A 21,904-nucleotide genomic window follows, 5' to 3' on the forward strand; every position below is an offset into this window, starting at 1 on the left:
TCTAGTGATGTGAAAGGCTACAAAGTTGTCCTCCCACCATAATACCTAACATAAATTAAATCTCTATTAATGTAAGACATCTAGAATAGAGTCCAAACCAGGAAAACATATAGGGGTAGCACCTTAGTCTTATATAAGTAGTAGCTTAGAATGCCATAAACTGAGTAATCCCCTCCCAAGTCCTAAAACAGGCAAAAAAAAAGAATATAAAAAAGAGCAACGCCCACCGTGGGGCTCGAACCCACGACCACAAGGTTAAGAGCCTTGCGCTCTACCAACTGAGCTAGACGGGCTTTGTTGACTAATGACATGATTCAGTTCCTATGTATCCTATTGCTGTCGTAGAATGTTTGGTTAAAAACTTAGAATGACCATATATATTATGTAATGATAAATCCCCTCGAAAAAACGTAATGATAATTATTTTGTTGTATTCAACTGAATTCGTTGTATAAACTTAAAGTCTTAACTTATAAAATCTCATTTAATCCTAATGTATTTATATTTGTCTTATAAAATAAAGTCATACACTCCTATTTTTACTGCGATTGTGAGTGATTTTTGATATTGGCAAATTAAATAATTAATATATCTATTATATATACTTCCTTCGTTTCATCCCTTTATATACTGGTCACTTTATATAATAATTTTGCCAAATGCATCCCTTAAATAATCAAGAATAATTAGTATATATAATAATTTTGCCAATATAAAAACTATTTCTTGATTGTGACTTTGTGAGTGAGTAATATGAAACGGAGGAAGTATATAAAGATATACTAATTATTCTTGATTTTTTAAGCAGCTTAGTGAATGTCAAACTTTGTGTTTTTCTAACCATATGAACATTATGAAGATGTTAAAATCATTGTAAAACTACCCACTTACTATAGGTGGGTAGCTATTTAAACCTACATTTGAATCATGATTTTCTTAAAATCATTGTAAAACTATTTTTTGTGAGTACTGTAATACTTTCCTTTTTTAATTTGTCTATCTTTCACTAATTTCTTGTAGTCATATAATGTCCAGTAATTGAGCAATTGTAATGGTATTCTGCAAGGTTGATTGTGCAAACCGGTGTTAACCATAAAAGTGGCTTGATACGTATTCCAAAAGCATGAGTGGAAAACATGTTTTTCAGGTAATAATTGATCAATAAATTGACCTAGTTAATTATTTATCAAATTAAAAGACCTTTTCAAACATTCCCTATCTATGTTATGTGTCACACGTTTGAAAACCAAATAAAATAAATTAAAGCTCAGAATATATCCTTAGATGCTTGCATGATGTCTCATCATATTAGGCACATTTAGGTGTTCGGATATGTCCACTTTTTGTAGGGAGACTTTTATAATATAATTTTATCAAATCAGGGTTAGGTATAATTTTTAATCTTTTACAATGATACAGTGTAAGGTTGTCGACTTGTCTCAAACTCTCAACTACATAACTAGAGCTGGGGAAGGGTCATGTTGTCCCGGGTAAAAGGGTGTTGTATCACATCATGCAGTGTCTTGAATGGATCAAGGATGGGGTTCTACCTTATTACTCCTTCCGTCCCAAAATATAATTTCCATTTCCCTTTTTTCACGGTTATTTATGCAAGTAGAATCTAAGAGAAATAGTTAAGATTTTATGTTTATTTAAATAAATGTTGTATGGGAAATGATGATTTTTGGAGAGAGAATGGAAAATAATTGGTGAAAGTGCATTAATTGTAACATTTTGGTTGAATAAACAAAGGACAAAACAAAATTCAAGAAGCAAATAAATGACGGGAATGAATAAACAAAGGACAAAACAAAATTCAAGAAGCAAATAAATGACGGGACACGGTTTTTCTTGGCAATATACAGAAAAATATGGAGCTAAATAGGGAAATGGGAACTATAAGGTGCGTTCTATTCAACTTATTAGCCCTGAACTTATTGGACCTTATCTGAACTGAACTTATTGAACCTGAACTGAACTTATTGGAACTTATTAAACCTGATTCAACTTATTGGACCTGATTGAACCTGATTGGAACTTATTGACCTTATTGAAACTTAATTAGACCTTATTGGCCCTGATTGAAACTTATTAGACCTTATTGGACCTGATTGAAACTTATTAGACCTTGTTGGACCTGATTGACTTATTTGACCTTATTAGACAAAAACATTGACCATGAATAACATAAATATTACCACTAACGTAAATACTACCCCTCAAAATTTTTTATGGAGTAATAATTATTATAATTCGTCCTTTAAAATTAATGATTATTAATTATCTCTTATGATAATTAATTTAACAAAAACATTTACTATTTATATATTTGCCTATACATAACTTTCATCACTAATATATCTAATAGTCTTGTTTTAATTTTATAAAACACTAGTAGAAAATCAAAAATTGATTAACATTTATTGCTAACAAGTTAAAATTGGCACATATAAAAAATTCTCACTTCACTTTCATTAATGTGAAGGTAAGTAGATAGCATTAACATTTATTGCTAACAAGTACTCTATAATACTATACATTGTGGTACTTTAATAAAAATTCTAATAATAACATAATCAGCTAATAATAATATGAATAATAAAATAATAGACATAATACAAATAAATAATAAAATAATAGACATAATACAAATAAATAATAAAATAATAGACACTAATACAAGTACAATACTATATAATCATTGTGGTACTTTAATTAAAATTCTAATAATAACATAATCCGCTAATAGTAGTGATATGAAATTATGAATAACAAAATAATGGACAATGATACAAATGTTTATTAAACATTGACTATTTGGACCTTATTGGACCTTATTAGACCTGATTGGACCTGATTGGAACTTATTGCACCTGATTGGAACTTATTGCACCTGATTGGAACTTATTGGACCTTATTAGATCTTATTGGACCTTATTGCACTTATTAGACCTTATTGTAACTTATCTGAACTTATCTGAACTTATTGGACCAGAAACTTAATTTTTTAAGTTGAACAGAACGCACCCTATATTTTGGGACACCCAAAATAAAAATGGGAACTATATTTTGGGACGTAGGGAGTAGATAATTAGACTCGTGATAATATTAAAAAAATAGGCCTATGCATAACACGATCCATCTACTGTGTCAATGGACATTCTTAAAATTTTACGTTTTAACATATAGGCTAAAGTGCATGTCCATCGTGGTCATGGTGATTTTTTTGAAAATGATGTACAGGTACATTATTGAGTCTTGAACTATCATTATCCGATACCAGACCGACCTATTAGTGGACTAAACTTAAATCAGATCGATCGTATCGACACTCTTGCAAGCTCGACTCATTCCCAACTCTATATAGGCTTCAATATGATTTGAGATCTAACATCCTTTTATTGCATACTATAGTGACTAAAGATCAAATTAACACATTTGTGTGACTCCTTACCTTTTCTTATAGCTTCATCTCCCCTTTCTGAAAAGAAAACTTTACCTGAAAGGTACACATCAATATAGAATTAGAACCTAACGATCTTATTATATAAGTTCATACTCCTATGATTTGAGTGGGTCCAAAAATACTAGTAAGAATAATATTATGCGACATGGTCTCTTGTAATATTATTGGCACTCCTTAGTTTCATGATGATGATAAAATTTGTGTGAGTTTGTTCCTCTTGACTTGAAAACCAAGAGAGGTAGATAGTTACGTGCCTGGTATGCAAAGCTATCTAAAAAGAAAAGACTCTTCTTCCTCAATCTCTTACAACAGCAACAATGTTGATCAATCTTACACACATTCATGATTCAATCTTTGTAGATTTTTGACGTAAATCTTTTTTTTTTGCTTGTTGAAATTCTTTGGTTATCGATCATTTAGTCGAATTCGTAGAATTTTCTTCCTTGATTCTTCTCTACATTACAGGTAACTTAAATTTTCTGCAATGTTTTTATCTGTTATGTTTTTCTAAATAGTTATCTGTGTTTTTTTTGGCATGTTTTTGTGTGTACTTTATATTGATTTTTTGTGTTAGTTGTTATTGTTGGTTCAATGTTAATTACTGTGTTACTCCCTCCGTCCAAAAATATAGTTTCCATTTCTATTTTGAGTGTCCTAAAATATAGTTTCCATTTTCATATTTAGCTCTACATTTTTTTGTAATTTGGCTAGAAAGATCATGTCCCATCATTCATTTCCTTTTTGAATTTTGTTTTTTCCTTTGTTGATTCAATCAAAATGTTACGTTCTTTCACCAATTATTCTCCATTCTCTCTCCTAAATTCATCTTTTCCCAAACAACATTTATTTAAATAAACAAAAAAATCTTTACTATCTCTGTTAGATTCTACTTGCATAAATTACCGTGAAAAAAAAGGAAATGGGAATTATATTTTGGGACGGAGGAAGTAGTATTTAGTAAAAACAGAGAATATTACCCTTTTCTCCTGTAAGTATTTCTGATGCTGTGTGTTTTTATAGTTGAATTGATTATGAGATCAGAAAAATGCTTCTCTAAAAATCTCATTGTAAACAGATTGAAACATTTCTTTGCCTATAATATGATTGACTTTAATCTAGAGCTCTGAGATCAACTAATTGTATTTAGAACCTTACATTCCATGCAAATTCTCATCAGTTTTTGTGTGTTTGGTGTAATTTTGTCAGGTCTGGTAACAAAAACAGGATAAACTACACACTTCAATTGAAATTGATCTTGATTTTCAACCAAAATTTGTACAAAAAAAAAAGGTGAACATAGCGTAGTAGAGCTAAATTATGGCGTCCCTTACACCCGGGGTGCTACTGAAGCTACTTCAAAACATAGATTCCAAAGTAAAAGTTCGAGGGGAGTACAGATCAGTCCTCCTACAGGTGATAAGCATTGTACCAGCCTTAAGCGGAGGCGAGTTATGGCCTAATCACGGCTTCTTCCTTAAGGTTTCCGACTCATCACACTCGACGTATGTGTCCTTATCGAAGGAAGATATCGAGCTCATCCTTAATAACAAGTTGCAACTAGGCCAGTTTTTTTATGTTGATCGTTTAGAGGCAGGAACTCCGGTCCCTACTATAGTCGGAGTTAGACCTCTCCCTGGTAGGAATCCATTTATAGGTAATCCTAAGGATTTGATGCAAATTTTTGATCCGTCTCAAGGCCCTGTTCGTGTTGATTCTAATAGTGTTGGAAATGGGTCTAAGACAAGCAGGACATCAGAGACAAAGAGTATGAGCTCCAGAGTACATAGGCTTGTAATCAAAGAAGAGAAGTCTGGTGTTTCATCGCGTTACATGGATGGTTTTGTGACTCATCATAGAGTTAGTAGCAGTGATTCTATTAGTATGAAGAGTAGTGATCCTGAGTGCTTTGGTGGTGGTAAGGTTGGAGCATCTAAAGCTAGAGTACATGAGTCCAAAGGTCAGGTATTGATCTTCACTTCATATTATGCAATTTTTAACTTGCATAGTATTTTGAGTAGTATTTGTGTTTTCACCTGACATTGTTAGATTGAACTGATTATCACTGAATATAACTGATTTTTAGTTGATCAAAACTAATTTATGTCTGTTCACTAAGAGTTCTAATTTTAACTCCCCGCTCTTTTCTTGTTTCATTGATCACTAGAGTTTCTGTCTTGTACCTATGGCTGATTCATGTTAGTCGACACCAAATCATTTTAGGACTAAGGCTTTGTTGTTGTTGTGCACTAGAGTTTTTCTCATGCGACGTTACTTACTTTGAGCGATTGAAACCAATGATTGCTGATGAAATTTGATACATTTTCTTAATAATCTTAGTATTATTGATTGATTAGAGCAAGACTTCAATTGTTAAGAGTATTTTGGGGAGAAGATTTTTCTTAACTTTGAGAAATATAGCAAAAATGTGAGGTTTTATTTAATCAAACTATTATGCTGATATTAATGGTTTAAGTGGCAGAGTCTTCCTGCTACTCCTAACAATAGTCGTCCAGTAACTCCTTCTCGAGCTCGACCCACGACACCTTCCCGTGTTCGTCCTACAGTTCCCTCCCGCCCTCGTCCAATGACTCCTACTCGGACACGCCCAGATAGTACTCTTGAAGCTAAGTTTGAGTCTGCTAGGGAGAAGTTACAATCAATTAAGACCACTACTAGAAAAAGTGTTTCCAAACAAGAAAACATCAATTTAAACTGTTCTACTAATGGCAAAGACAAGAATCAAACTTCAGAACAAACATCCCCCTGGAATTCTCTTCCTGCTAGTCTTTTGAAGCCAGGAAAGGTACTTATTTTTTATGAATGTATAGAAATTGTGAAAAGTTCTCTGTTTTTTGCATAATGTTCACTCATTTCTGTTATCATTTGTTGTGTAATTTTCATCAGGTAATGCTTAAGAGAAGAGATTTAGCATCCTTAGTTGCAGCAGAAGCTCAAAAAGAAGCAACCGCCGCAACCATTCTTGTCAAGTGTATTGAGTAAGCTGATCATCATTAGGCCCTCTTCAATTCAATTTAAAGATAAATAGCATTCAGTAAAATCATTTATTTCACTCTGAATCATACAGTAAAAATCAGTACAGAAAAAAACACTTTGGTTGATCCTATGTTTATCTAACACTAATTTCTGTTTGACACAGCATGTTTGCTGATCTATGTTCCTGTGCTTCACCCACAAATCCACATGTGTCTCTAACAAAGTTCTTCGCGCTATACCAAGTCATGGATCAATCAGGCTCCTCCAAGGAAAAACTCCTCATAATCCAAACAAATTCATCCTCACCAACCAGCAATAAGCCTAACACAGGCATAACAACACAACCTCTAAACCCGAAAATCAACACAAAAATCTCAAAACGGCCATTAGAATTAAGCTTGGCTGATAAGTTAGAATGGTCTAAAGGGCATGGAACAACTGAAATTAAAGACATAAGAGAAACTCTATTGAAAGAAACGCGATCATGGTTCTTGAAGTTCTTGGATGTGGCACTCGATACTGGTTTTCGAGTACCAGAGATCAGGAAAAGCAATGCAGATCATAGTGGAAGGAGATCATTGGAGCCTAATAATCATATTGCTTTGACATTGTCACAACTTAAACAAGCCAATGAATGGTTGGATAAATTGAAAGGAAGTATGAGTAGTAGTAATAATAATACTGCACTAAGTGATGATAATGATGGAATTTCTGAAAGAGTTGATAAACTTAAGAAGAAAGTTTATGCTTGTTTGCTTGTTCATATAGATTCTGCTGCATCAGCTCTTGAGAACAGATCTGATCATAATTGATTGAGCTTGAACATCCACATCAGTTGTAACTTAACTTAGTTTGGATTAACTATTTTTTTGTTAATTTATGATGAGATTAATTTGTTCCTATGGACAATATTTTTTTAAGCCAGAGGAATGGCTAATTTCTGATGTTGAAATCTGTAAATTATTTTAGCAAGAAAATTTCACTCTTTCCAACTATGAAGTATGGACATCTCTTCGAGCTAAAGTTCTCGGAAAAACTTTGTCTATCCACTAGAGATAGACATTAATAATTAGTGGAGTCCAACTCAACAGAATTAATTATATTTTATTTCTTAATTTTTTTGAATCATATTTATTCCCGAAACATTCAAGCATTTTTGTGCTAATTAATAAAGCCTGAGAAGTGCTAGGAGTTAGAGTTTTCTCGTTTCTCAAACCTTATGATGCGGTATGTGTATTGTTACTTGATTAAGCATTTTGCATTTGCATACAAATCTGAATAGGAAAAATAAAAGTTATGATTAAGCCTGAAAAAAAAAAATAAACATAAGATGGGAGTACTAGTCAACTTATGCAGGATAAATGGACTATAATAGAATATACTTCCTCCGTTTCTAAATAAGTGCAACATTTCTTGTTTTCACGTTTGCCAATGCATTATTTTAATCATTAATATCTTCAATTATCCATAAGTAAAAATTATAAAAAGTTGATATTAAAAAATTCACATTCAGACAAATCTAACAAGATCCCACATGACTATGTTTTCCTAAAATGTAAATCACCAAAGCTAATTAAAGTTTAAACTGTGAATAGTAAACACTATGCAAATATTGCACTTATTTAGAAACGGAGGAAGTATATTGTTGCTAAAATTAGCTGACAAAAATGAAATTTTTTTTAGATACCAAATCGACAATTTAATGGGATGCAAGTTAGAGACTCAAAATGCTCAGCACGTTCATGACATGCATATTATGAATCTTACTAGTTACTACTATTCTCGACTCCTCGTGCTCCTCTCGTCTTTGTGCGTTGAGACTATTGTGCATGCATGCTCAAATAAACTAGACTTGGGAGTAAGCCCAACATTTTGGGAGTGTCGATATTATAGTAGTAAACATGACAAATAATATGTAGTTGCATATTGTTTCAAAACGTTACAAAGTTTTGAATTTAAAAATGATTGATCAAATGATAAAAGAAACTCATTGTGTTTATTTTTGTCGAGGTATTTTCTTCGTTTGGAAACAATTTTGTAAGAATAACCAAACAAAAGATATTTAAATACTCTTTTTTAAAAGTGAAATGTCAGTAGAAACTCCAAATCTTACACTATATCCACTTCTGTTTAAAATTATTTCATATCGAGATATTTCATAAAGGACAAGTTACCAGGTTGGAGAAGCATGGCACAAGCCTATATACAGATATAACATTCCTCAAGCCACCAAGGGACCAACATAAAATGAGCGAAAACATTAATATTAATATTAAGCATGTGCCCTGCTTCTCCAGCATGGCTACCTTGTCCTCTTTTAGGAGATTGTCTTCTTTTCTTCAACCTAGCTAGCTCTGTGTTGATATTAGGGATTTGAGGGGTAATTGCTGTTGTATGAAATGAGGAGCATTACTTGCATGAAGTATGTGCTTCTCTAGCTAGTTCTATCTATATATATATATATATATATTATACTTCCTCCGTTTCTTTTTACTCGCTACACTTTCCATTATGGGAAGTTTCACATTACTTGCTACACTTCTTTTTTGGGCAATAAACTCTCTCTATCTCTCTCCTCCGACATGGGTCCCTTTTCTTTTTACTCTCTACCTCTCTCTTCTCCAAAAATTGCCTAGGAGTCCGTGAAATGAGAAGTGTAGCGAGTAAAAAGAAACGGAGGAAGTATATAATATAATATATATGTGTACAATATAATGAATGATAATAGTAGCAGGAATAAATTTGAATATTTGGTAAGAGTTCGTATAACGGCCAATGTTTACTTGTTAACATGATTGGAAATTAAATAGTAGTATTTGATAGTGATGCTTCAAGATGGGATTTGTTGGGTTTGACCCAAATGTGTGTTAAGTTTAAGTTGTAATAAGGTGGTGTTACCAAATTAAGAAGTTTTTGGTATGATTATTGATGACTGTTGAGGTTTGGCTGCCTAAGACAAGCCTTTTACATAAAGGGTTGTCAAGATGGCTACAAGAATTTAAGGGGAAGCAATTGAAAAGTTTCTGGTAGCTAACTCTAAAGTTATAGACCTCAATTTTCAAACTGAAATAAAAGCTTTGTCTTATTTGGACACAAAAATATTTTGTGTCGAAACTCGAGAATTAAGAGAAAAACTACCAAATAATGCATATGAAACAGTAACGTACAAAGCTTAAAAGATCTTTGCGATCTAATCTAGTCAGCCCAGCCAAAATCTAAACCTCTTTTGATCATATAAGAGCATCTTACCAAAGCCATACCTATATTCCCCCTAACATTCACATCTTGGTTTTGAGAAATTCTGAAGCTTTTTTTGAACTGACAACCCTTGATGAGTCCATGTAGAAGAGGTATATAGAGTCTTGATTTTGAGAAAGAAAATTATATTTCTAACTCTATCAATTAAACCTTGAGGGAGATTAGGAGGTCGTTTGGTTCACTTCAAATTCCACTGGAATTTGGATTTCTTAGGAAGTACAAAACATGGTAGTTGTTTGGTATGCAGGAAATAGGGAATTCATGGGAAACAGAATTTTCAAGGAAATGGAAATTCCTATGAAGTGTAGGAAATTAATCACCAATTCCCCCCTGGTGATTAGAAATTCCTGTGTCAATTACAAATTCATATGCTCAACCAAACACCCAAAGCCACTTCCTACGAAATAGACAAACGAGTTTACTTCCCATAAAATAAGACTTCCCATGAGAATTATGTTCCACGGTAACCAAACAAGTAATAGAGGATATACTACTATTAGTTATATCTATCTATTATATAAGTGAAGGGAGGAAGAAGATGTTGTCCCCTCTTAAAAAGTCTAATATACCCTTGATGAATTTAAATTGTCATATATATGAAATAATCTTTTTTTCCTCCAACTTGCCATATATATTGAACAAGTTAATAACGGAATTGAATTTGAAATTTCAATTAAATATTAAATTAAGGAGAATGATTTCCTCTTCTTATCTATGTGTGAAAAACTCTATTAAAAAATTAAAATGACAATATAACTTGATTGACACAATTAGAAGAAAAAATAAAAAATTGAATTTCATATTAATAGTTATACTCATAATATTTCAAAACCTAAATGTTGATTATTCTTTAGTAATCTCTATTATGTAAATCAAACTCTTTTCGACGATTGAACCCGATACACAAATTTTTCCACTTTATTTGAGCACATTTCTTCTACTGTATATTTCGTTCTCTCGATAACATATTTGAATAATGATGAACAAATAACTAAAAAAACCAATTGAAGCATTGATTTAAGAAAAATATAGTTAAAAGAATTAATAATAAATTATAAATATATTTTAAAATCAAATTTTTTGTAACACTAATTAATAACTAATTGAGAAAATCAAAAAAATTAACAGGACACGCACGCATATCGTACAAAAAATGCTAGTATCAAAATATTTAAAGGTGTTAAGTTTTAAAACATCTTCATTTCTAAGAAGTGGGCCATGAATTAAGGATATTAGACTATCACCATTAAGACACTTATTATACCACAAGTTAAGGTTGAGGTATTGTGAACGATAGGTCACAGGTTTGAATCCCCCCTCCCCTTCTTTGTACTTTGTATTGCCTTCGTGGCTCATATGGATAAAAAAAATTATACCACAAGTTAATGTTATCCCCCCTCCCTACATTCCTAGCAAGGCTATTCTTATATGTATCCGGTATCCCATCCAATACCAATGTTTCTCCAAATATGAGAGCCTTTTTGGAAACTTAAGGGTTCAATTCTTTTGTTTATATATTTTTCCTTAATAATATTGGGAGCCCACAATTTATTGTTGTCCAATTTCCATCAAAGGCGAGAAAGGCTAAGTTTTTTTAATGGTCCTATGAGGTGAAAACCTAGCCCTCCTGAACTTCTTTTAGCACAATTTTTGTTCACAATTTTTTTTCCAAGCAATCCAAGTAATTTTTTTTCCAAGCAATCCAAGTAATTTTTTTTTCTATCCCTCGTATTTGAAATGGCAATAGGAAAATCTATTACATGCATAAAGTATCTAGGGATGGCTGAGCATAATTAATGAGAATGACCCTCCCCATTTTATATTACAAGACTACTTTTAGCTTTTCCAACAAAAGGCTCCCGATAACAAAGAGGATATCCAAGATAAGTCTCCAAGTCCTTGGTACCAAGAATATTCATTTCTTGCTCAAATTCATCTCTCATCTCCAAGAAGGTATATATTGGGAGAGAAGAAAAGGATACTCTTTGAATAATTGGCAATTACACCTGATAGAAAGATTGAAAGATGTTTTTCATAGTAGAAAGAGTTGTCTAATTTGCTGCACCAAACAATAAGATGTCATCCGCGAAGAAAAGGTGAGAACTTTTCGTACTATCATATTAACTCTGAAAGGGGTCCAAGCTTTTGAGGAGCAGGCATCATTTATGGTCCTCGACAGGTACTCAAAGCACATAATAAAAAGGTAAGGAGATAAAGGGTCCCCTTGCCTTATTCCCTTAGTAAGAATAAAAGGATTAGTATGATTGCCATTGACTTGAATAAACGTAAGCCCGACAGAAACACAACCCATTACTCCTAAGCTTAATGGACTCATAAGTAAAATTTAGGCTTTGAAGACAATGTTTTATAAAAGGCCACTCAAGCCTATCATAGGCTTTCTCTAAGTCAAGTTTAAGGGTAAACAAATCTTTCTTTCTTTTTTCTTATTCATCGAATGAAGAATTTCCAAAACTATTATAAAATTTTCCTCAGAGCCGGGATAAAACTATTTTGGTTCGGAGAGATTAACTCTAAGAGGTGGGGTATAATTCTCTGGAATAAAATTTTAGTAATCATCTTTTAAGAGGTATTGACTAGGCTAATATGTCTAAAATTATTCAACATCATGAGATTATCAATTTTTTGGAATTAGAGAAATGAGAGTAAAGTTCAATGATTTAAGCATGATGAGGCTAGTGAAAATTTCCTTAACAATGTCAAAGTAGTCCATTTTAATACTCTTCCAAAAGTGATGATAAAACAAGCATGGTAACCATCATCCTCGGGCGTCTTAGAACTACCAATAGAAAAAAAAACGCATCTTTAACCATTGATGGTATTTGACTACAATTAATAAGTTCAAGTGATAGAATCTCGAAGGAGTAAAAGATAAGCTTTGAAGCAAAAAGAGACTTATAGTGATCAATAATTAGATAATTATATCATTAAGGTCCGTAGAGCTATTACCCACTTCATCTTTTAACAAAAGAACTAGTTATTATGTCTGGGCTAGTGGTTAAGATTTGAGTTTATGTTCTTGAGGTCATGGGATCAAATCCTATGCTATGCAATTTCTAATTATTTTTATTGGTGTGGATTACATGGAGTAAATCTCCCTTAGGGAGAGCCACGTGGCACTATTTCTTGTTTATGCACGCCTTTTAATATATTAGTATAAATATAGATTTTATTAGACTTTCTCCTAAATATGATTGATAAGTGGAAGAAGTGAATGTTTCGATCGCCATTTATAATCCAATTAGTTCTAGATCGAATATGCCAATAAGCCTCTTCTTGATCAAAGATTACATTAAGGTCTTTCATAAGGCTCACCTCAAGGACAAATAAATATGGATTGGAAGGGTCATTTTCTAGCGCCACTTTGGCTCCTTTAAGACGGGCCCGTGAGGTTCTTTTTCTATTTAAACAAATTGTTATCTTCTTGGGCCCAAGAGGGGATTTCATTAATAAAAGAATTCAATTTATTAGCCAAATTAGGCGCAAACTCAGCCCATTTCTCTCTCACCCATGGGTCAAAGTAGGGTTGGGCTTTGTGAGATGGAGTAAGATAGGAGGTAAGTTAGCAATTAAAAAATGACATTTCACAAGTTTGTAAGCAATGATTAATCTTCAATTGACAAAACATGTGGGAGGTGGTAGTTGGGGAAACTATAATAAATTTGAATTTTATCTACATTATTAGTTTTGTCTTGCTATATGCACAAAATATCTCAACCTTTTTAATGATGCAAATGGATTGTGATAACGGATAACGACAACAGCTTTGGTCAAGCACAAATTATTAAAATAGATGGTCTAATATTAATTAGACGAATTTAAGAATGAATTTTTCTAGCAATCTCATTTCATTTCACTCTAACACAACACTATCTTAGTCATCCCTTCTCTTCTCCTTCCTTTTTTTCTTGATTATCTAACTACAACAGATTATTTCAAAAGAATAACTCGGTAATTTTACTGAAAGGATTAAACTAGTTACTATATGGATTAAACTAGTCACTGAATAGATTAAAGAATGTCATTACTGAATAGATTAAACTAGTCACTAAATCCCCTATGTACCATTGTTGTAAATCCTATGTGGTGTAATCGAATTCAATCAGCCAATCAAAACCTTTTGGAAGTTGTCTTTATTTTTAAAAATTTCTTAAAATTTCCTCATTTTTTCGAGATTGTGAGAGTGTTTGTATCAATGTTGGGCTTGCTGTGTACTTAAAGTTTTGATAGTAGGACTAGGGATGACAACTGGCAACGAGTCGTATATGGACATAATTTGACTCCGGCTCAATAAGAAGTCGAATTTTAAATCCGAGTATGACTTCGACTCCGAAAATCCGAGTCCGATAATACGACTTAAAATCTTAATCTGACTCCCACTCGACTTTTTTCACCCCTTTTTTAATTGAAAAATCTTCTATAATAAAATAATCAAATCATTATATTTTTTTAATAATCATATGAAAATCTTATATAATACAAATAATCGAAACATTAGTACTATTTTTAACAATCATTTTGTTCAATGGATAATACAATTGTCTAAAATTGGAGTTAGATTATACATATATAATACATTAATATAAATTAAAAAGTGGTTAATTGCCTTAAAGTCGGAGTCGGATTTGAATGCCGTACTTTTTTTACGGAATCTGACTCCGACCCTCTTCCAGCTTGGAGTTGGACTTTCTAAACGTAGTCCAATGCAGTTTTTTTTTTTTTTTTTTTTCCGGAGTCGGCCCGAATTTTTTCCTTCGTATCGTAGTAGACTAAGATTGGATATAGAGTATAGACTGGATTGCCATCTCTGAGTAGCAGCCTTATCCAGGCAGGCCCTACCAAAAAGTGATAAAATATCTTTTAACATTGACTACTCCACATATCTTGACTATTAGACCATGTGTCCTCATCATCATTTAAATTATAATGATTGTTTAATGCCCTGAGTGTTACTAACCACTCAAATTACATGTCCAAATGTGGTAGCCATCACATTGACTATTCCACCATGTGTCCTCGTCATCTTCGTTATCTAAATTTCTACAAGTAGATCGAACAAGCCATAATCCAAAATCACCAAATTTAGAAAATAAAAATGGAAGTGCAATACTCTTGTACTATTGTCTCTAAAGTTCTATTATTTCCATTTTTATTTTTACTTGTCATTTCCAATGTCCATGTTAGTGCATCAACTTCAGTCATAGACAATTTCCTTAAATGTGTTCCAACTCGTTCAACTACTTCACATCCAATCTCTAATGCAATCTACACTCCTAGTAACTCTTCTTTCTTAAACGTACTTCAAAACTACGTACGAGATAGTAGATTTAACACATCTTTAACCCCAAAACCTCTAGCCATTGTAACAGCCTTGGACGTATCCCATGTCCAAGTTACCGTGATATGTGCGAAAACAAATGGCGTACAAATTAGGATCAGAAGTGGTGGGCATGATTTCGAAGGCCTATCATACATCTCGAATGATCCATTTATCATCCTCGACATGTTTAATCTTCGATCCATCGATATCGATATACCAAATGAGATTGCTTCTATTCAGGCTGGGGCAACTCTTGGTGAACTTTATTATAAGATTGCACAAAAGAGTAATATCCATGCCTTCCCTGCTGGAGTATGCTTTACTCTCGGCGCCGGAGGCCACTTTAGTGGAGGTGGATATGGGAATATGTTACGACAATATGGCTTATCAATTGATAATATTATTGATGCACAAGTAGTTGATGCAAATGGTAGAATTCTCAATCGTAAAAGTATGGGTGAAGATCTTTTTTGGGCTATTAGAGGTGGTGGTGGTGCTAGTTTTTGTGTCATCTTATCTTGGAAAATTAAACTAGTACGTGTCCCGGACATTGTTACAGTTTTTAATGTTCAAAAGACACTAGAAGAAGGTGCTACAAATATAGTCCTACAATGGCAAAAAATAGCTACTACAATAGATAGAAAGCTCTTTATTAGAGTGCAACCACAAGTTATTCAACAAGGAGGAAAGAAGACAGTTCAAGTTTCATTCATTGGGCAATATCTAGGACGTGCTAATACACTTCTTACATTGATGAAAAAAAGCTTTCCACTTTTAAGTTTACAAGCACAAGATTGCTCCGAGATGCCATGGATCGAAACAACTTTATTTTGGTATGGTAACCCAAAGGGTACTCCAATTGAGGTGTTATTGCAGAGGACACCAACATCATCACATTCCTATGGAAAACACAAGTCCGATTTCGTTAAAAAGCCGATCCCAAGGGAAGGGTTGGAGATGATATGGAGGAAGATGATTGAAGCGCAGATATTAGACAACATTTTGTTGTTGCAATGGAATCCTTATGGTGGAAGGATGAACGAAATCGAAGCGAATGCAACAGCATTCCCTCATCGAGCAGGGAACTTATTTAAGATTCAATACATTACACTTTGGCAAGATGATAGTGCTGAGACTACAAGTAAGAATCTCGAAGCGACTCGAAAACTTTATGATGCATTCACTCCTTATGTGTCTAAGAATCCAAGACAAGCATTCTTGAATTATAGGGATATTGATATTGGGACGAATGAGCAGGGGAGCCTAGTTTTTGCTTCTGATTTTTTTATGGGTAATGTCAAGAGATTATTGCAAGTAAAGGCTAATGTTGATCCTACCAATTTCTTTAGGTATGAACAAAGTATACCTGTTCTTCCTAAAGACAAGAAAGTTGACATTCAAGAAAAGGGTGTTGTTATGAATGGATTGAGAAAATCCTCTTACTGAGTTTATGTTGCTTGATTCATGTAAGCTTTGTATAATAACTTTGTGTGCGACAGTTGTGCATATAAAAAAAAGTATCTGTGTGGGTGCAATTTGAAAATCTATAAGAAAAACTTCAAGAATAATACAGAAATCATATCGAAGCTAATGATAAATTTCATTAGATGTTTGAATTTCTTTGTGGTTGTTAATATGATGCAGGATGTATGTTGAACCCCATGTATGTTGTGCACATGTGAGTTGTCCCATATTGGAGAGAAAGAGGAGAGAAAGAGGAGAGAAAGTACCACAATATAAATTAAAGAAGCTATTTCTACCATTGCCAATTTAGTATGGAACCTCCTTTGAGCTTGTATGTGGACCAAAATGAAATTTGAATTCATTGTACAAGCATTTTGTTTTCAATTTTTTGATATCATCATCTTTGTTTGGTACTATATTGCTTGACTAAATCGATAGATAATCAACAACTACCACATTATTTAAACAACTACCACATTATTATAATAGTATAATTGAAATGTATCTCTAAATTAAATCATTTGTAGGATAATTTATATTATAGTGTCTTTTAGCGTAAATTTGTTCTAGCTTGTTGTTGATTTTTAATCTGGACATGTTTGTCATATTGTAATAATTTCAATTTCATAATTGTAGCTATCATTTCATCACTAACCCTAATAAACACAAATAAAAAAGTATCGTGCTTTCTGCTGGAATACAATAAAGCTACACATTATTTTAGCTTGATATTTCATATTTGAATTTCTTTTTAAGGGAGCTTGATGTTGTACGTCATTCTTACTTACTGGTTAGTGGCCCTACTTTCACTCTTGCGATAAGGATTTGATTTTTATCTCTCATAAAATGGATTCCTTAATCTCCTCGATCGTTCAAAAGATATTTATCTTATCTTAAAAAAGTAACAGTAGCTTACATTAAAGCTATGCTATATTCCACTAAGGATTTGTTCTCTTCGGCATAAAACAGATGAACTGAACTTAATTGAATTGAACTCAACTGAAATAAATAGTGATATGTGAGAGTAAAAGTACTGTCTAAAACTGAACTAAACTGAATTGAACTAAATTAAACTGAACTGGACTGAAAATAAACTGAAGAAAACAGACCCTAATTTAAAAAAAATAAGTTCGAAAAAATAAGTTAAGATATACTCCTTTAAAAAGTTCATACATTAGCATCAACTACTTTTGTATCAATAATATTATCGATTGATAAGCCATAACCTCAGCATGAATGTTTCACAAGTCGAGCAAGTTAAGATATACTCCTACTAGCATTTTTTGCACGCGATGCGTGCTTGGATTATTTTCAACACAGAAACTCGTTTTTTTTCGACGTAAGTAAACGTCAAAATTTGAACATTAGACATTCGAAGTATAATTGTTTTTAGTTATAAAATTTAATTGGTTTAGTCTCTGTCACTTAAGTCTCTCGCCAGTCTTTTTTTTACTTTTCAAAATTAAATTCTATGAATAAAATATAAATTTTATTGAATTTATATATGATTTCAAATATTATAATTTTTTATTTAATTTTTGAATTAAGTACACTACTTCATATATTGCGAAGAAAGTGGACACTTTGATTTCAAGTGAAATTTTTGTGAGTATGTATTGACGTTGTAGTGTATTGGTTGTAGTTTGTAAGTTAATTTTTTGGTTTTTGTAAAGTTTCCTCATTTGAGTGATTTGTATAATATAAATTATGCAATTTTATGATTTTAATTGACTTGTGAGTGATTGTTACTCTGTCCATCCCAGAATAATCTTTACAAATTCTTTTTTTATCCATCCCAAGATACTCTTACACTTTTATTTTGAGATATGACCCACAATTAATTTTAATCATTCTACCTTTTAACTATTGAACTACACACTCTTTTCTTCAAAAAAAATAATATCACTCTTATTACCTACCAACTCTAACCATGGTCCACATTCTGTCTCCTTAAAATAAAATAATACTACTTTTATTAACTGCTAACTCCTATAACATCTACTTTTCAATAAAATAACAATTGATAACCAAACAACAACTTATCATCTAAAACTACGTGTATTGATAAGTGTCAAGAGTATTATGAGACGGAGGGATTATAATTTTATTTCTAGTATTTTTATTTGGAGCTCCCTTTGATTTGTAAGTGAATTTATAATCTAGAAAGAAAAAAAGAAGTAAAATAGTCTCTTCATTCGAGATACTATAACTCTCCTTCCCTTATGTAATAGAGATACTTTGGCATCAATAATTCTTCATTTAGGCGGCAATACACTAGATATTGTGTTTTTCGTTTGCAGGAACTAAGAATATATATATATATATATATATATATATATTATATATTAATATATATTATATATATATATATATATATATATATATATATAGGCGGCAAATACACTAGATATTGTGTTTCGAAGGATCTCTCGTCAGAAGTTTCAGGCAATCAATGTGAAATCATGACTATTTTTTGGGGTATGAAATCATATTTAGTTTACTTCCATTTTTTGATTGGTTGCCTGATTTGATTTGTGTGGCCTGATTTGATTTGTGGTGACCTGATTTGATTTTTTTCTTAAAATTAATTGTCGTTAAATCGTTATTAGTTTACTTCCATTATTGGTTTATTATATTTACTACTCTCTTTCCCCTCCATTACATAAAAATTACTACTAATCATTTGATAAAATCACCTGATTATTTTTTCAAATTGTTTGTTGTAATTCGAGACTCAAAGGGAGATAAGGAAGGAGAAGAGAAGAGACGACTAAGTAATTGGTGCGAGATGTCTAGAGACAATGTTGGGTTAGAATGAGATGAAATGAGTTTGTTAGCAGAATGTAAACTTGAATTTGTCTAATTGTATGTTAAAATTAAACGATCTATTCTAATAATTTCTGTTTAGGAGCAGATTGCAAAATGTGGAAAAAATAAGTAACGTCAGATTTTTTGGGTAAATTTATCATAAGACAAGATTCCATTTCCAACTTCCACAAATATTGAAATAGAATGTTACCTTTTTAATAAGATATGCCCACATTAATTAATAGAAATCTCTAATGATCATCTTAAACTTGAGCATTGTAATATATAAACCTTAGACTATTCAAGAAAATCCCATCACTTTCCTCTCATTTCCTTAATCATGGCATCACATAGTCTTCTTTTTCTAATCTCATGCATTCTATTGTTAATCACACAAACAATTTCACATTCAAACATAAACAAATTCCTAGAGTGTCTTCCAAACCATTCAAAAAGCTTAATTCCAATTTCTCAAGCTATCTACCATAGAAATGATGCATCATTTTCATATGTTCTTCAATCATACATACGAAACGAAAGATTTAACAAATCAACCACACCAAAACCTCTAGCTATTATTGCAGCCTTAGATGAATCTCATGTTCAAGCCACAATTATATGCACCAAAGCTCATGGTTTAAACCTTAGGATAAGAAGTGGTGGACATGATTATGAAGGTTTATCATATGTATCACCTGAATCTTTTATCTTGCTCGACATGTTTAATCTTCGAGACATCAAAATCGATGTAACAAGCGAGACAGCATGGGCAGAAGCTGGAGCTACACTTGGTGAACTCTACTATAACATCGCAAACTTAAGCAATAAACTTGCATTCCCTGCTGGAGTATCTCCTACACTTGGACTAGGTGGGCATATTAGCGGAGGTGGTTACGGTAATCTAATGAGAAAATTTGGGCTTTCGAGTGATAATGTCATTGATGCTAAGGTTGTCGATGCAAATGGCAAGATTCTTGATAGAGAATCCATGGGAAAGGACTTATTTTGGGCCATACAAGGTGGTGGAGCGTCAAGTTTTTGTGTGGTACTTGCATGGAAACTTAAATTGGTACGAGTTCCGGAACTTGTCACGGTATTTAATGTAAGAAGGACACTTGAACAAGGGGTGACAGACATTTTGTACCAATGGCAAATGGTGGTACCTAAAATCGATCCAAATTTGTTCATCAGGGCGATGCCTCATGTTATAAATGGGAGTCGAGAGAGTAATAATAAGACGATAGAAGTCACTTTTATTGCTCTATATCTCGGAAGGGCTAATCAACTTGTAAATTTGGTTAGTAAATCATTCCCATTATTAGGTTTGCAATTTCAAGATTGCATTGAAATGCCTTGGATTAAAACAATCCTACATTGGTATGGTTTCCCTAAAGATGCCTCGATTCGAGTTTTGCTCAGTAGAACACCTATGACTCAATATTACGGCAAGTTTAGGTCAGATTATGTACAACAACCGATTCCAAAAGAAGGGTTAGAAGCAATATGGAAGAAAATGATTACTTTAGAAGTCATGTTCATGCAATTTAATCCATATGGAGGAAAAATGAGTGAAATACTTGAAACTAAAACTCCATTTCCTCATAGAGCTAGAAATTTGTTCAAGATTCAGTACAATGCAATGTGGTATGAAGATGGGGAAGAAATAGCTAGAAGTTACTTAAATGCATCTAAAGAACTTTATGATACTTTGGCTCCATATGTTTCTAAGAATCCAAGGGAACATTTCTTGAACTATAGGGATATTGAGATTGGTACTAATAAGAATGGAAATACTAGTTTTGGTTTTCAGTACTTCAAATGGAATTTGCCAAGGTTGTTGGTTACTAAAGCTAAAGTTGATCCTGATAATTTTTTTAGATTTGAGCAGAGTATTCCTGTCGTTTCTAGACTTGTTTGAATGTAATAAATATGTCAATGATCTGAATTATTGACGATGTAAGCTTTGAATTGACTATATATATAAGGATTCTGATGTTGTCTCATGAAGAATAATTTCTTTTAACAGTAGAGTAGTAGTAGGATGGGAGATCTGTATAATCAGTTTTGAGTTTGTCTTGTAAGAGACCGTCTACTTTTAAATTCAAATTAGGCAATGGTAAGCCTAATATTAAAAAGAGAATTAGTCCAATAGTGACTAGGTTAATTTTTTTCGATCACTAGTTTAATCCATTTTAGTGACTACGTCTACTTTTATATTAAAATTATACCTGTGAAGTGTGACTTGCGTGAGAGAGATATTCTCGGCACGAGTGGTGCGCCCGCACCAGACACAGGTGCGCCCGCACCAGGATAGGTGCGCCCGCACCAAGGAGGGGTGCGCCCGCACACTCGTCACGACAGATTCCAAGTTGAGGAGGCAGAAGCATTTGGTGCGCCCGCACATTTGTCAGGTGCGCCCGCACCAGGAGTTGGTGCGCCCGCACCAAAATGTGGTGCGCCCGCACCTATCGGGAATTCGGCTTTTTCCCGATTTTCTGTTTCTCGTTTAATGAGGGGGCTTATATAGAGCCCTAATTGTACGCTTAGTTTTTCACCACAAATTAGAGAGAGAGATT

At 32.8% G+C, this 21,904-nt stretch overlaps 3 protein-coding genes and 1 non-coding gene across 4 annotated transcripts; 3 read left to right on the forward strand and 1 right to left on the reverse strand.

Moving 5' to 3' along the window:
* Window positions 1–220: 220 nt before the first annotated feature.
* On the reverse strand, window positions 221–293 carry TRNAK-CUU (transfer RNA lysine (anticodon CUU)). Its single transcript has one exon. It is a non-coding gene; the product is annotated as a tRNA-Lys (tRNA).
* Window positions 294–3,621: 3,328 nt separating this feature from the next.
* Window positions 3,622–7,482, forward strand: LOC104899717 (uncharacterized). Its single transcript, XM_010686961.4, has 5 exons — window positions 3,622–3,931; window positions 4,673–5,428; window positions 5,940–6,269; window positions 6,371–6,462; window positions 6,624–7,482. Exons 2-5 carry the CDS (start codon window positions 4,784–4,786, stop codon window positions 7,270–7,272), a joined length of 1,716 nt encoding a protein of 571 aa, XP_010685263.1. The 5' UTR covers window positions 3,622–3,931; window positions 4,673–4,783; the 3' UTR covers window positions 7,273–7,482.
* A 7,274-nt stretch (window positions 7,483–14,756) lies between these two features.
* On the forward strand, window positions 14,757–16,675 carry LOC104899718 (berberine bridge enzyme-like 4). Its single transcript, XM_010686963.4, has one exon. It carries the CDS (start codon window positions 14,832–14,834, stop codon window positions 16,500–16,502), a length of 1,671 nt encoding a protein of 556 aa, XP_010685265.2. The 5' UTR covers window positions 14,757–14,831; the 3' UTR covers window positions 16,503–16,675.
* A 2,847-nt stretch (window positions 16,676–19,522) lies between these two features.
* Window positions 19,523–21,330, forward strand: LOC104900402 (berberine bridge enzyme-like 14). Its single transcript, XM_010687818.2, has one exon. The coding sequence runs from the start codon at window positions 19,669–19,671 to the stop codon at window positions 21,244–21,246; it is 1,578 nt and encodes a 525-aa protein (XP_010686120.2). The 5' UTR covers window positions 19,523–19,668; the 3' UTR covers window positions 21,247–21,330.
* Window positions 21,331–21,904: the final 574 nt, after the last annotated feature.

This window comes from Beta vulgaris, chromosome 7 (genome assembly GCF_026745355.1).
Source record: "Beta vulgaris subsp. vulgaris cultivar EL10 chromosome 7, EL10.2, whole genome shotgun sequence".
In the NCBI taxonomy this organism is placed as follows: domain Eukaryota; kingdom Viridiplantae; phylum Streptophyta; class Magnoliopsida; order Caryophyllales; family Amaranthaceae; genus Beta; species Beta vulgaris.

Coding starts and splice junctions, on each gene's coding strand:
- LOC104900402 (XM_010687818.2), top strand. CDS start 19,669: ATGGCATCACATAGTCTTCTTTTTCTAATCTCATGCATTCTATTGTTA.
- LOC104899718 (XM_010686963.4), top strand. CDS start 14,832: ATGGAAGTGCAATACTCTTGTACTATTGTCTCTAAAGTTCTATTATTT.
- LOC104899717 (XM_010686961.4), top strand. CDS start 4,784: ATGGCGTCCCTTACACCCGGGGTGCTACTGAAGCTACTTCAAAACATA. Junction 5,429..5,939: donor TACATGAGTCCAAAGGTCAG/GTATTGATCTTC, acceptor TAATGGTTTAAG/TGGCAGAGTCTTCCTGCTAC. Junction 6,270..6,370: donor GTCTTTTGAAGCCAGGAAAG/GTACTTATTTTT, acceptor AATTTTCATCAG/GTAATGCTTAAGAGAAGAGA.